The 16,185-nt window shown below is 33.1% G+C and overlaps 1 protein-coding gene across 1 annotated transcript; it reads left to right on the top strand.

Annotated features, from left to right (window-relative positions):
• Positions 1-3,882: 3,882 nt before the first annotated feature.
• Positions 3,883-16,034, top strand: LOC138932434 (uncharacterized). Its single transcript, XM_070294295.1, has 4 exons — positions 3,883-4,325; positions 14,172-14,251; positions 14,346-14,490; positions 15,020-16,034. Exons 1-4 carry the CDS (start codon positions 4,317-4,319, stop codon positions 15,113-15,115), a joined length of 330 nt encoding a protein of 109 aa, XP_070150396.1. The 5' UTR covers positions 3,883-4,316; the 3' UTR covers positions 15,116-16,034.
• The last annotated feature ends 151 nt before the right edge of the window (positions 16,035-16,185 follow it).

The following is a 16,185-nucleotide window of genomic DNA, read 5'->3' as shown; positions in this document are numbered from 1 at the left end:
TGGGTTTATCTCGCCCTATTCATCGGGGGTAAGAAATTGTTTAAAAAATGTTTGAATTGCAACAGGAGAGTATCCTCGAGCATTCTCTTTAATCTTCCACAACTCAGAAACTATGTTATAAACAACCTATACTCAAATAATTACATTGCTAAATACATTGCTTACCTGTTTAGTGTGCACATTCACTGCCTAGAATGTTGCCATGCATTTATGAATCGCCCTATAAAAATTGAATTTTTATTTTGTACTTTAAACAATAAAAGCAAACTCTTCGTTTACTGCCTACCTAGGAAATTAAAAAAAAACAGCAACTTTCGACAAAACTGTAGGTTAAATAGTTTTAAAAAGTTTGATTTGACTGCTTTTAAAGTGTCAAAGTTGATATTAGACTGAAAACTAAGATTAAAAGTAGGAGTAAAATTTTGACTTAGTAAAACTTACGGGAAAATATAAAATATATGATATTAATAAATAATTAAAGTGTACAAAAGATTTCCATCTATTTTACATAAAAAGAAGATATGCTATTTAATATAAACTTATTTTCATTTGCATTTACAAAATGGAAAAAAATTATCAAGAATTTATCAAAAAAAATTATTACTAAAAATTAACAAAGAAATTTAAAAAATGACAGATTTAAAATAAGTTTATATATAATAATCTTGCAATATATATAATACTTTAAATATACGATTTAATTTTACGGTCACACCAACGGTGTACATTTATAAAACAATATCTATCTCAGAGTACAATCATATGGTTCGACCCGCATACAATAAAAACAAGCCGAGTAACATTGTGTAAAGTACCAATGCGTCTCTTTGTGTGCACGTTTTCTCAATAATTATGATAAAAATTGTTCAAACGATGTTTCATTAATCAGTTTGCAAGCGTTAATTTCTAAAATGCCTGCGGGCGATTGTAGGAAATCGAAAAGAATACAAATGCTTTGAAAAGTTGTATTCGTCATTATGAAGATAAACGTCCCTATGTAACGATCTCGATATGACGAATACTGAATTATACAAGCTTTCGACATTAGGAACGGAGGCGCCGCAAAGTCTACTTCCTGTCTTCGCTATTCGATATTCAATCCCCTTATCTGTTATTAATTTCTTAAGACATTAAAAAAAATTAAATAATAACATAGAAAATTTAAAGCATAAAAATGGAATTATGATTACATTTATTTATTTATATATATATCTTATAATTATACAGTGTAATTTACTGAGTTGACTTTAAACAATCTTGATTTATATATAATCTTCGTACTTTTAATCTAATGTACGTAAATTATAATGCAGCTTGTATACTTCTATGGATGTATTGACATTAATAATGCATTATATCGTAATATGCTTTATCGACGAAATTATAACATTTCATTATAAATACGAACATATAACAAATTATATGTTCGTATTTATAATACACATAAATAGATTTACATATTTAATTAATTAAAAGTATATTATATAGCTCGTGACGCTTGATTCGCGAACAACATATCTATTGAATTAATCAACATACACCGCGATTTTTGTCTTGCATGCTTTATTTTTATCCTGATTTTTTTACAACATAATATCGTTACGAAAGATACGTTCAAAAATTGTCTCAGCATTTCCGGTGAATATAAATTATACATATCGTCCCTCGAGTAGTTTCGTACTCATCGTACATACCACTCTTGTCAGAGTACACATATATCTGAACTACTTCTTATTCCGATACGAAACGATGTGGACAAACTGTGGAAATAAATCGATTTTTCGCATTGCATCGACGCTTGCCAAGTTTCGAATGCGCTTTTTAATACGCGAGCATCGCGAATTATCGCTTCTCGCGATTGAACGAACGTATCGAACTTTTCAAGCTATTGTGAAGATCTTCTTCGAGGATAGTCAAGGATAATTAAAACGATATTATTGAGGGGGTCACGATTTATCGTTGAAGTTTTCGGGCATTCTTATCCCGGGACAAAGACACGTTTACACAATATGAAATTCTAAGCTTTTAAATGATATGTCACACGACACGTTGGTAAAAATTAAAGAAGAAACGCGCTTTTCCTTAGATCTTTCGCGTATATCGTGAAATCAACGTTCGCTTGTATGTACGTATATAGAAATCTTATAAGCAGCGGTAAAAGATTCTCGGAAGAATTGTGATAAGAATCACCTTTTCTGCTTCGATTTTGTACGTCGATATCCCGGAATATACTGTTGCTGCATGCGTGGGAGTGCATCATTTATAGCGTCTTAATTGCACCTAATACGTCTTTGTGTGTTGCTTTCGTAGCGATGAAATATACAGTTAAACAAATCAATATTTTGATTTATCCTGATATTTGTCCTCAATTTCATGATTACATCTAGGCAATACTATCATGAATTCAGTTTGATCCCGATAAGTAAGATATATCATTAATTTTACATTAATGGAATTGAAAACAGTTACAGTTTCTGATATTTCCTCTTCCGAGATAAAAAAAAAATGGAGAAAATAGATATACATAAAGTTATAAAGATGTTAGAAAAGAAGAAAAAAATTATTCTAAGAGAAGAAAAATCTTTTAAAAATTCGCGTTTTTTCCTATTACTTTTCAAAATATATATATTTTTGCTTTTTTACTTTATAAAACATTATAAATATTTATATTCTTTTATAAAGAAACAATAAAAGAATATAAAGAATTAAAATCTTATAGTATTATAGTTAAGAAATAACTGTATCTCTGTGATGAAAGATTTGTTGAGTACATGCAATAGGATATGCAAACACACATAGGGTATTCTGTAATAATTGTATCATCTCTTGTGCGTTTTAACCAGAGCGGGTTGAACCAAGTAGGAAAATCTAGTGTTTTGCAATTTTCGCAATATTTAATAAAAACTTAATTAAAAAATAAATCGGTCTATTCTTACGAATATAAGGGTGCAGCGAGAAGAAACAGTTCATTGTTATGCGGTTGCTAAGCGTAATATATAATTAAAAGGGCTTCTTTATTAATTCAAATTTCCAAACTTTATTGCACGCCTAACACCATGTAACGGCGTAAGATGTATGCGCTTGTATTTGTATGGTAATTGTACGGATTAACCGACTTTTTAAATTCTTATTAAATTATTAATATATATATATATATATATATATATATATATATATATATTAAATTCTTAATTTTTTATTAATTATTGTGAAAATTACAAAATTGCAAACGAACGATGCAATTATTACTGAACATTTTGTATATATAGATATTCAAATATTATAAATATTTATAAGTGCAAAGGAAAAAAAGATGTACGAAATTTTTTCAGATGAGATAAAGCAGCTTCTTTTATTTCATTAGAGGGCTGATATTATGAATAAAACCGTTGCTGTTTTTATCTGTATTTCCAAATTTTAATTGCAAGAAATGTCAAAGTCACTCCAGTGAAATATATATGTTGCCCTTCCTATCGAAAAGAAATTACGCAGTAACACTAAATTAAGAAAATCTAACATATCTAGATTTAAGCTTTCGATAATCGCGCGTTTGAACAAATAAAAATTGCAAAAATATATGTGCCATCGTTTGTAACGCAAAGAATGCATGATAAAAATTGTCTTGTTTCTTATAAGATTGTTATTTACGAGCAATTTGCACCAAAGTACCTCCGCCTTCGCAACTGCAATTCTGCAACAGTCTCATCTCTATCTCTTGGCCGCGAGTTTTCATTCAGTTTCGCACGAACAAAATTCATCCCCTCTTCGTTTTCTTTTTCTCTCCCTCTTTCTCTCTCTTTATTTTTCTCTCTCTCATATTTTCTGGGTGGAGATTACGGCGAATGATGACGTAATAAGGATACGGGGCCAGGATACGCACTCTCTGACGAGCAGAGGAGGAACGCGTTCATCCACCGGCGACGGTGGTGGTGGATGCGTGGCGCCCACCAGAGAGAGCCGATCCGTTCTTGCTTTCGCACGACAAACGAAGAACGAAGAGGGATAGAGGGGACAAGGGGTTGAGAGAGCGGTATAAATGTAGCTCGCGCAAGTTCCACCAATCATTCGCCCTCTGACCTCGAAACTCTTGGAGCTCTTTCGCCTCTCTTCAACTACTTGGCGGTATTCGAGAAACGTACCCTGCTACCAGCTGTACATACGCCACCACCACTTCGAGCACCGTCCCTCGTGACGCGATTCGCGCCTCCTGAAGAAAAGGAAGAAGCGGTACCAAACAGACGGAACAGACGCGGGACCAGTGCTATCGTGGTTACACAATAAAGGGCAGCAGAGCGAAAGCTTCCCTTATCAACAAGATGACGATTGTGAGTATCATCCGCTTTTCTTTTCACGCTTTATTTTCCTTTGTACCCCTATTTTTCGCAATCCTTTCTTTTCTCACAATGTGAAACACGAGCGGAGATGGTGTGCAGTTTACACAATAGATTTGCATCAGGACTTGATTCCGCCTTCCGGAGATTTTCAGTGGGTTCTTGTGCATCGCAGGCACAATTTTTATTTTTATTATTATTTTTTTTTTTTTTTTGTTAAGAATATAATAAAGCAAGGAAGGATTTGTAAAATAAAAAAATTGAGAAAAATCACAAAAGATATATTCCGCATCTCTCGGAAATGAGGAAGAAAAGATTTTAACGCTTGTTTTGTAAATTCGAAAGACGAGTTCCTTTTTATATTTAACAAAAGAGATATAAAACGATTTATTGATACATCTGCGTATTCGAGAAACTACCATATATTTTCTGAAGTATCGCAATCACTGATTATTCCATTCGCAACAATTGCAGTTCTTGATCGCTTGGATGGTAACTATAACTGTCTATTGTTAAATATGATATATAAAGGTAAAAAAAAAGAATATATGCAATTAATAATAAAAAGAAAGTATTAGAAAATTTTAAACGCGCGGTGCAGACATAAAACCAGCGATGAAAATTATCAGCAAAAACAATCGTGACGATAACAGACAAGCGCGAAAAAATATTAAGTTTTTTTTATAATACGAGCTACGATGTTTATGAAAGATTAATCGATCGGCGATTGCGTTACAAACCGCATGCAAATTATAGGAAATTCGTTCGCGCGTTTTATTTCGTTCGTTCGTTCGTTTTAGTTTTTACATCCGGAAAAGTGTAATCGAAACCGGAGACGGGTAAGTACCATCCTCGTTTTCCGCCGATGCACCGGTGCGATCGCGTATAACAGCAGCATATATACGATCCGAAAGACATCCCCGTGAAATTTTCGAATTACCGTTCTCCGAAACTCCATCCAATGATGGCGGATAAATCGATCGGCGCTCCGAATTACTCTTGTGAGAGAAAGTGTTTTTCGATAAAATATAAAATTGTTTTCGCTTTTTTATATCGACACTATTTCTCAATAGTAGACAGAATTATTTTCGCTTTTCAAACTCGAGTAAATTCCTTGCAATGACGTATCGTTTGTTTAAATATCTGTTTACATTGCAATGGAGAACGTGGTATGTTGAAATGTTTGTCCATCGTGCATTTTTCATGCATATTTGTTAGACTGACATTTGTAAATAATTAAAATATACTGTGACAGAAATACTTTAATTACGCGTGTATGATCTTTTCAAAATTAAACGCGTGCATTCTTTCGGCTTATCTCGGTTTAAATATTTCTTTACGTTACACACATTTGTAATCGGAAAGAGAGATAATATTAAAATAGTTTTATCACAAAGCTCTCGATACTTTTTTTGAGAATTGTATCATGTCAAAGGGAGAACTTGACATGAAATGGATGTTGATTGGGCGAGACTTCTGACAATATACGTCAACTGCGTTCGCAGCAACAGTTTTTCGAATAGGCTACGCGCTTGACATGTCATCGTTACTCTAGCAATGTGTCCCATGGTATCCGAAATGTCAAATTTCATGGGTCATTGCAAATCTGTTAAACCCGATTAAAAACTACATAGCATCGGCCAATATATAAAGCAAAAACAAAAACTGAGAAGAATATATTTGGGATTATAATCGAGAAACTTTTGAAAAATATACGATAAAAGAGTATGTGTATAGACTTTATATACATAAATGTATATAAAGAATACTTTATAATATGTGAGACACATTTTAGGAATGCATAAATAAATGTTTAGAAGTTACCTTAGGAAATGACTTTAAACATTTATTGAAATAAATATATTTATTATATTTTATAATACGATAATTTTGAAATTAAAACAGTCAAAATGTATATGCTATTGTTAATAATGTCTTATTATTAATAATGCTTTTAATAAAAAATATATTTAAATAATTCATATATTTATAATAGTGAAATTCGAGAGAGAAATTGCATTCTGAATATTTATTTATTAAATTAGTTATTTATTCGTAATATTGTCGAGAAAGATAGTCATTATGTCATTAATATTTCTCGAACACTTTACAATATAGATCCAATGTATTTATCGCAAAAATCATTTATTTGTATTTCTTGGCCGCAACGATATCGGAGCAGCGCGTGAGTTAGTTTTGCGAGTTAATATCGCGTATGTATATATTTCCGGGACGAACTATATCAAAGGGCAAATGTAACCGTTGCGGAGATGTTGGAGACATTATGTCTAGTCCGAGTAGTCGCCAGAGAGTGCATAAAGTTTCTTTACTCGCTGCCAGTTAGTGGACATGTATATGTATACATGTCGACCGTGGACGGGGATTTTACGAGAAGTGCTTTCGTTATTTTCTCTCGACGATATATTCTTTTATGAGAATAATTCCTTGGATGCATTAATCTCCCCTAATCGTGGAATATTTCTTTCGCGATACATTAGTGATCGAAATTATATCCCGGTTAAATTATTACTATAGATACCGGCGCGCGCGATAAAATGATGTATATAGTATAATAAATAAAACTAAATTAATCTGGTCTTACGATTTTACGCGATGTAATATTAGACGCCGTTTTATCTTTGCCATGGAATAAAAAGAGACAAAAGACAACTCTTAAGGGACATTACTTAGGAAAATATCGACATGACGATTCGACTGACCGACTTTTAAGGGAAAACAATCCCGGATCGAAGCGAGTATACGACACCCCCAGCCAAAGAAACCGTCTTCTCTCAAGATAGTCCTACCACGTCGCCTGTATAAAGCTCGACGATAATCCGCGAGATAATACGACGAGAATCGTCCCGTTGAAGAACAATGGGTTCGCGCGGGTAAATCTTTATCGCGACCCGCAATCGCGAGCATCGACGAGTAAAATACGGGGAGATACATCGTTCGATAATTAATGAATTAGAGATTGTGCGAGATAAAAGACTCTGCTTCCACGATCGCGTCGCCGATAATATTGATAAAAATAAATCGACCGGAAAATCAGCAACGATCGAAGGATACAGCGGAACGGAAGCGACCGAGAAGGAAACGTAGGAGGGGAGGGAACGGTGCTTTTTGTGTGCCACCAGACGGAGAGACGCCACGACGTCCCATATCCGAGAGACGAGCGTAACCACGCGACGACTCCTCTTTGCTACCCCTCTTTGCCCCAACCGTGGGGTTGTTTCGCACCCCGTCGCTCATCTCGTCCCGTTTTTCCACACGCTGTTCCTTCTCTCTGGATCTCGCTCTCCTTTTTTCACCCTCCCTTTCGTATGCTGTCTGTTCCTTCTTGTTTCTCCTCGTTTCTCTCGATGGCGTCTCGATGGCTCGAAAACGCGTATCATTAATTCACCAATGAAGCTGCGATATCGAACAAACGAGCGAATCTATCGCGCGATTACGCAGCTGAATCGTGTCGCGATCCTTTATCAATGTCGAAAGGAGAAGTCAACGTTTTGCTCCCTTCGAGAAGGAGCTTCGAACGTCGCGAAAACTTTGCGAATTATGAACGCGAGAACATGCGTGGGCATGGAACGATTTTGTCGTGTTGACCCTTTTCTCTCTCCACTCTCCTCTCCCCTTTATACGCGGCGGGATGCTAGATGAACCGTGCATATCCTTTCGCAAAAAGATAAAGTTATCAAACATAGGTTCTATTTTCCTTCTGCTGCTTTTTCTTTTCTCCACTTTCGCAAATATGGAAAATCTAAGGCTGGATTCAGGATACAGGAGTTGATCGAGTTTTCGATATTTTAAAGTGAATATGCAGGATATTCTGAAAAGAATATCTTAGAAATTGCTTCTTTGCAGCCAGTTTTCGTTCAAAGAAAACATGTCAACCGAGATCATCATTTGTCGCGGTTTTTCAATCTTTTGCATGAAATGTTTTGAAGGAGAAAGAATGTCGAGTGCAATCTTTGTTTCTTTTATTCTTCGTATTATTTTATTTTCAATGTAAAATTAGTTTTAAATTTGTCAAAGAATTTCTCTAAAAAATTCTTTTCGACAGACACTTCGTATTAAATAATAATTTTATCTATTTTTTTTTCATGATAATATAATCGTCATAATGTAATTCGCGTACACAGATTATATGAAGAAAACACATCGTATACAGTGCAATTGTTACAAGTACAATTGCGTTGCGCGAGAAATACCAATCCATTATCGTTTGGGACACATCACGCAAATGTCTATGAAACGATTAAATTCACTTAAGGAAGGAAATATGATTTTCAAAGACGAAATACGGGAAGAGAATTTATTTCTCTCTAACAATAAGAGAGAGAACTAAGAGAGAGAGAGAGAGAAAGAGAGAGAGATAAATCGCCATCGCGAAGACGAGCATAATAGCCTCATAAATTACGCCACATAGCAAAATAATATCGGGTGGGGTAACATGCATCGAAAAAAGATATAATTGAATTTATGTACCGTAAAAGAGCCTCTTAACGTGATGTTGGCGTAAAACGCGACATATAATAATACGCGGCAGATAAGTCTGAAAGCCGCCCGTAGCCGAAATTGTATCTCAATTTCCGCGTACATGACACTTCGCTTTACAAATCCACTTTTACGGATCGTTTGTACTCCCTACTGCCATTAGCATACACAAACAGTGGATAATGTTCCTGCGAAAACAACGAGTACGATCCACCGACCTTGGTAATTGATATCGTCTCGCGAAGAAATAATAAAAGGAGGGTGAATGAAAAAGCACATGGTGTGAAAAGCGAACGTCCTGTATATACATCTATTCGATATTGAAGTTTGCAGATAACGAAAGAGACACGCTCTAATAAAATGTATATATTTAATCGTTGAGCTGAAATCGACAATCAAGGTATTTTGAAATCGAAGCGATTAAAAGATTGTTTCTTTTTTTCTATACCGTATGCGGTAAAAGACTAATAATAATTTTATTAAGTGCACAAAAATATAAAAGACAAAAACATTACGCTGCAATAGGCGAAGCGTTAGCAATATTGTTACTTTTATATACCTATTATATTTAATTATTAATCGAAAAAAATACGGATAAGAGTAATTAGTGAGAAACAATATAAAGAGAAGTAGCTGATTGAAGGAAGAAGAGACAGCGAATTAAACTAGTCAATTGCTGCTGCAGGAAAATATATAGAGAAATTTTCTAAACTAACCGTTAACGAATCAAGCGCTTAAGAACAGAATTTTCGTTTTGTTCTAGAGAACGCAGATAAATCCAAATTGACGAAAGCTTTTGAATTTAAAAATTCTCAATTTTAAAGTTATTGTTGATGTCCGTGCTTCGTTAGATTCACCGTTTATGCTTCTTACCACAAAGATATATATATGTATTATTATAGACGTATATACGATTTGTTCGAGTGCTCTATGCGAATCGTTCTGTATTATAGTGTTTGCAATGTATTTGATCGGACAATCTTTTGGTGATATTTAATTAAATGAACGAATACGTAGAGAACTAAAATTATATCACGTTTTTTATCAGCCGCTACTCATTACATGATTATTGCGTACATTATTAATATCGCGATGGAAAATGAGAATAAAATGCAGTATTGTAATTATCACAATAAGATAATCATCCAAATCAGCCAGTATTTAAGATTTTATTTTGTTTATATATATTTTATTGATTTATTATTTAATAAAACATAATCGGTGCAATTAAATAAATTGATGACGATGAATCGTGAAAATATGTAACTGATAATAATGCACAGAGAAGTATCATATCTTTTTAGGTAATAACAATGGTATCGCGTTGACGTTAATATCAGTTTTCGTATGATGATTATACTATAGAAGTTATTATTAGTTTACGATCATATTTCAATCCATTTGATAATTGTAATTATCGCTTGGTCGAATATCGAAACATAAATTATTCCCCGATGTAAAAGATATCCATATACCGTATGTTTATTGTGACTTATAAAAAACAAATGTCGCAAGGTCCCAGACTGTTCTCTACAGAACTGTAAAATGTCTCACAAATGAAGTAAACAAGGCTGCGGTGTTTTAAAAAAAAATGAGAGTATGTCCTGCACTCGGATTAATAAGGATGAGTAGTCAACGACTCGACATCGTGTCATATAAACGAAGAAGGATGCGAGTTAACTTGATTAGGGGCTGTCCATACGACGTTGTTTAATAATTAACACGGACCGGAATGTCGCGAAATCATAATCTCGGGGTAGTTCGTATCTGTCTTCTTTTACGCGCATGTATTTGTACGCTTCAATATACGCGGCGTTTCTTTAATGACGTTATCTCTTGACAAGCATTAATTTCCAATTTTATAATTAATATCGCAGATATTAATTATATAATCGATCATATATATTATATATTTAATAATTATATATATATATATATATATATATATATATAATATACACATTAGATTATATAATTATTATACACATGCATATATAACCGATTTTCTTAAGCAAAAGAAATGGTTTCTGATGTTTCAGATATGTCACGTAATCGATATGATCGACTCGATCGTTGAGTTACAGAAACAACGATCCTCATTAAACGCACAGAAATCTATTTGCATTATTCCACAATTACGATAGCCGCCAATTAACTAAAATCAACCGTGTGCGGCAATTATCGTCGTACGATCTGCTCGGCCGCTGGCGCTGTCTATTCCGATTGAGTGAATCCTTTGATCAACTTTGTATTAATAGATGACTCTTTTTCGGGTTGAGCAATATTACATGCAATATCTATACATGTATACATACATGTATTGGGATACCAAAAAAAAAAAAAAAAAAAAATAATGGAAAACATTTGTATCATTTTTAAATATATTAATTTACAAGTTATTAGTGCCGAAATATACAAAAACAAAGTAAATTATTTAAAAATTTTTAAAATTTGTTGAGTCGACATTTTTGACGATTTTTCTTTTAAATTTTTTTTTATACAACCTTCTCTCCGTTTTGTCATGCACAGTCTTCTTTGACTATTTATGGCCTCTTTTGTCACAAAATATATAATCATATGGTTCTTTTTAGTTTACATATTTTATGTTAATTAATTTTCACATACTAATTTTTTTATACGTATAATGTGTATTTTATATGAAAATAATTATTTTCGAACAGATATATGTGTGTGTGTATGTGTGAAATGGCTTAAATACCCTGAGGTATGAAATACGTTGTTCATTATGTCTGTGTCAGGATCATATAGTATATAGTATATGCTCTGTTACGTATAGAGCCGTGGGAAAGATACCCGGAAGTGACATTAAGAATTATCTAGCTTATCAGGATATTGAGCTAAATCGTTAGATTAGAACGAAACTTCTCATGCGATAACAATCGACCGAAAACTTTCAAATACGCTTCGTACAATATTATACCCTATGCGTAGCCTACGTAAAGATATATAATACTAATCATCGATTACAATCAGTTTGGATATCGAGAGTAATCCGTGTGTAAACCGTGTAATTTGATTATAAAGTTATCTTAATTCATTAATTTGGTAAAGCAAGAAAAGTTTAAGTACCTATATTCCAATAAAAAAAGTTTCATTTTTTCACCGCCTTTTTCGTGATTGCTTGATATTTTTTATTAATTACGTCTTTTATATAATTAATCCATATTTTTTTATATAATAAAATATAATTGTTTGATTTAAAATCTTCGTGCTCATTACAATAAAAAGATATAAATTATTTATTGTACCGAGAAGAGTTATTGTTTCTCTCTCTTTCAAATTACTTGGCGACAAAAGAAAATATATCTTTTTTTGCGACAGAGTATACGTATTTCGTACAAAAATATACGTCGATTCGAAGTCCGGAAGAAATGTTCGCGCTCGAGAAATTCTATTGTCAGATTCGGATAAGGTCACGGGAGGGAATTAATACGCGAGAGAGCCGCTCGCGCAAGATGCATCGGACTATTGTATAAAATTCGAACATCAGGGAATAATATAAGACGGCGATCTTTATATGCGGCGGGATTTTCTTACAGGTTTCTTCTTTCTTTCGGGAAGGGGAAAGGGAATGAAAGAGTAATCTCATTCTTGTATTCTAAAAACGCTCTTACGAGGATACCTCTTTACGACGTGCGCGCTACGTGATCGGTGCTTTCAACTTCGCTCAATCACGCCGAGGATCGATAATAGCGTGAATTCGGGACCAATGGAGAGTAGGTGTATTAAAATAAATAAACGATAACTATCGCACGCACAAAAGCTCCAAATGAATTCCTCCTCATGAGCAATACTTGCCGGCGGAGAGAGGACAATATTTATCACGTCGCGTCGCATCTAGAATCTCGATTCGTCTTTCCAAGTATCATTATAAAGTCTGATGATAAGTCTGATGATAAGTCTGATGTAGTTTTATCGAGAAATCTGAAAAGAGCAAAAATAGACGCGCGCGTAAAAAAAGACCGTTCACTTTTTACAACATCGCCATGCGAATACTATTTTTAAAATAAGATCAGTTTTTTCTGTAAATGATAGAAATAATAATAATAAGATATTTTAATCTATTCTTTTTTTAAATATATATATATATAGCGCTTTCGATAATTTTTAATGTAACCCAATCCGATTTGTTTAATGTAAAAAAAATTTCAAGTTGTCTTCATCACAATCGGGACTCAAGATTTATGCTCAAATCTTTAAAATTACGATGATGTTTCATGAATTTTTATAATTACATGAAATTTTTCTAACACAAAGAAGGTTAAATTTTTTTTTTCTAGCGATAAGTTTAATTACGATGACGTTTCATTAATTTTTATAATTACATACAATTTTTCTAATACAGAGAAGGATTAAATCTTTTTCTAACAATAAGTTTATTTTATACTTTTATATTAATATGTATTTATGTCATGAGAAAAATTTTTATTACAAAAGATATTCGAGAACTCCAATAAATAACGGAATAAAATAGTTTTATCGTAAAATTTTACAATTAAGATCCGCGGAATGTTCTGTTACGCGGATTAAAATCGCCCACGTTTTCACATCGTCGTCATATTAAGCGTAGTTGATATCGTTTGAATATATGATATCGGATACCGCACACAAATTATTAGATCGTATTTATACCTCGTCGTTATATTAGATAAATGAAACTCAAAATTAGACAGCTTTGTTCGCCATGTGGAACGCAAACGCGATATCCCTCGAAATTCACGTATCGACCTTTCCCCTTTGTTTGTAAATGATCGTGAAAAATCGAGCGGAGACATACGGATAATACACGGAACACGGAACTCCGCAAATTGGCCGACACGAATGGAGGTGTTGCCGTCGTTTTTCGCGGTATTGGCAAATAAATAGCGACAGGAATATCGAGATCGTGGCGATTCTGGTCAAACGAGGTGACCTTTCGTTAGAACAAGTGCTATCCATTGTTCGCTCGCGTAAAGATAAGGATATCTTTAGGCATCTCAAAGCGTAAGATCGCAGTATTTCATCACGACGATACTCCTTTCGCGCATTTTCGATCCTTTTCACAGCTCCCTTCGTACATTGACGGTGTGTCAATTTAATATTAATTTCGATCTAATTAAAATCGGCCACTCTCTCGATTAACTTTACATATTGATGCAGGCACATCCGTCTCAACGTATAAGTAATAATTTAGAAATTATTAATAAACGAAAAAGAATTGAAGAAAAGAGGAGAAGGCAATTTGAAGCAAAGTGAAATTGATTTTTTTTTTTACGAAACAAGGATGTAATTTTTATATAGAATTAGATGAAATTATGTAATCTCTTAATTTCCGCGTTTCAGACGTTTATACAACGATGCATAATCATCTTCACCATTGTCGTGTGCTACTATCAGTCTTGGGTCAGTGCAGTGAACTGCGAGTAAGCTTTGCATTTTCGTTTGTTCTTTTTTTCATGTTAATGAAAAAAAAAAACAGAAAATGGCATAGAATAAAGTGGGATTGCGTTATTACAGGAGAAATCCTTATGACCCTGCCTGTCGAGGTGCACAGATAAGGAAACGCTTGACACCGTTGCCTATCATGCGCACCATAAACTGCGATGAGACTGATTGCAACAAGCTTCCTAGAATGAAATTCTTAATTGCAATTCTCGATGACGTAAGTAAAAGTCTCTTGTTTTCGATATATGTATAACGTAACGAAAATTACATAACTCGAAAGAGAGTTCAATTTAATCCTGATTTGATATATCTTGCGAATATTTGCCACGTTTTTAATAAAAAAATATAAAAACTAAAGATACTTATGTAAAGAGAGAGAAAACACACGTATTTTATTTCAATTATTATTAAAAATGTAAAAGATTAAATAAGAAAAAGAATCATAATACTCTCTTTAGAAATTAAGTTTGCCAAGAGTAAAATGGAAATTGAACAATTATTATAATTAGATAAATTTCTGTCGTCGATGTTCTTCCATTAAAAAATTAGCTCGATGGTCCTCTTATTTTTATTTTATAATATCAATAAGTATCAATAACCTGTTATATAATAGCAAGAAGAATAATAAATTAATGAATAAAATTGATGTAAAACTAAAATTATTAAAATTATAATTATTAAAATTTGGATAGATTTATTATTCAAGATCAATCTGGACGATTTAATACATTTTTTATTTGTTTTAGAATCCCAGAGATGTCTACCCAGCTGCGCCTTTACCTCTTCATTCGAAGAAGAAGCTAGCGCAGGTCGATCAGCAGGATGTATATATGGACTATTGATTCGGCGATCACGGGATTATGTCGATTCTGCAAAGAGATAACCGATCGATTGACTACTTTCCAGACAAATCACTCTCGTCCGTTCGATTATCTTTTATTATATTATCCGGCCTAATTATACCGTATTTTTCTTGATTCTACTCTCCAATAGATCTTTTCCTCTCTTCTTCCTCACCTTCTTGCAAATTTGACGAAGTGAAAAGAAGAAAAAAAAAATCAAAATATACGCGTGCACGCATGTTGTTAGCACCTTGACTTCTCGATAATAAACACCTTGACTAGTACAACGGAAAGAGAAAGATCAGTTTACTATTTCGATCTTGTAAAACGGACACGCGCGAAACGATTATATCCCATAATATTTTTAATCATTTTTCAGCATATATTTATATTTTTAAATATAGTATATAATTTTAAATATAGAAATATTAACATTCTTTAGAAATATTAAATATATTCTAATTTTTACTAAACTTTACAAAAATTAATCGCGAAAGTGTGTTTACATTTACTCGTCAATTTTTACTTTTTTACGCAATAATATATTTTAGCTCGTCTTGTATACATCTATCGATGGTTTAGAGAAATAGAGCGAAATGTTATTCCACGCATTTTATTTGAATTATTCTTCCGATTGTTTCGCAAATATACTCTCGCGTTAAAAGAACTAGAAATCTGTGGATCAATTAATTCCCTTTGGATCCGTATTATGTATGCTCGAATAAAATCGTTATACGAACGGCAAATCAAGTTCTTGTACATAAAAAGAGAGATGTTATGTGTGATGTTCGAAAGTGTTTCGTCTACGTTTCAAATAAAGTATATGTACATACATACTTGATAAGAAAAAGAAGGCTTCATATATATTATATTGTATACTTTCGGTGCAACAACTAATCACACGTGTATTAATCGTATCGTACAATAAAACTTTAATTATGTCATCGATACATTTTATTGTTCTAAAGATTTTGGAAAAATGAGATATATACGGTAAATATATACTCCGTTGCTGTAATCATTACTATTTATATATTATCGCATTATTTTTCTATTATTTTATTTCTTCA

Source organism: Polyergus mexicanus, unplaced genomic scaffold (assembly GCF_030449975.1).
Source record: "Polyergus mexicanus isolate NDT 795.1 unplaced genomic scaffold, iyPolMexi1.0 SCAF_4, whole genome shotgun sequence".
NCBI lineage: Eukaryota > Metazoa > Arthropoda > Insecta > Hymenoptera > Formicidae > Polyergus > Polyergus mexicanus.
The sequence above is the reverse complement of the archived record's forward strand: the minus strand, read 5'-3'. Positions and strand labels throughout refer to the sequence as shown.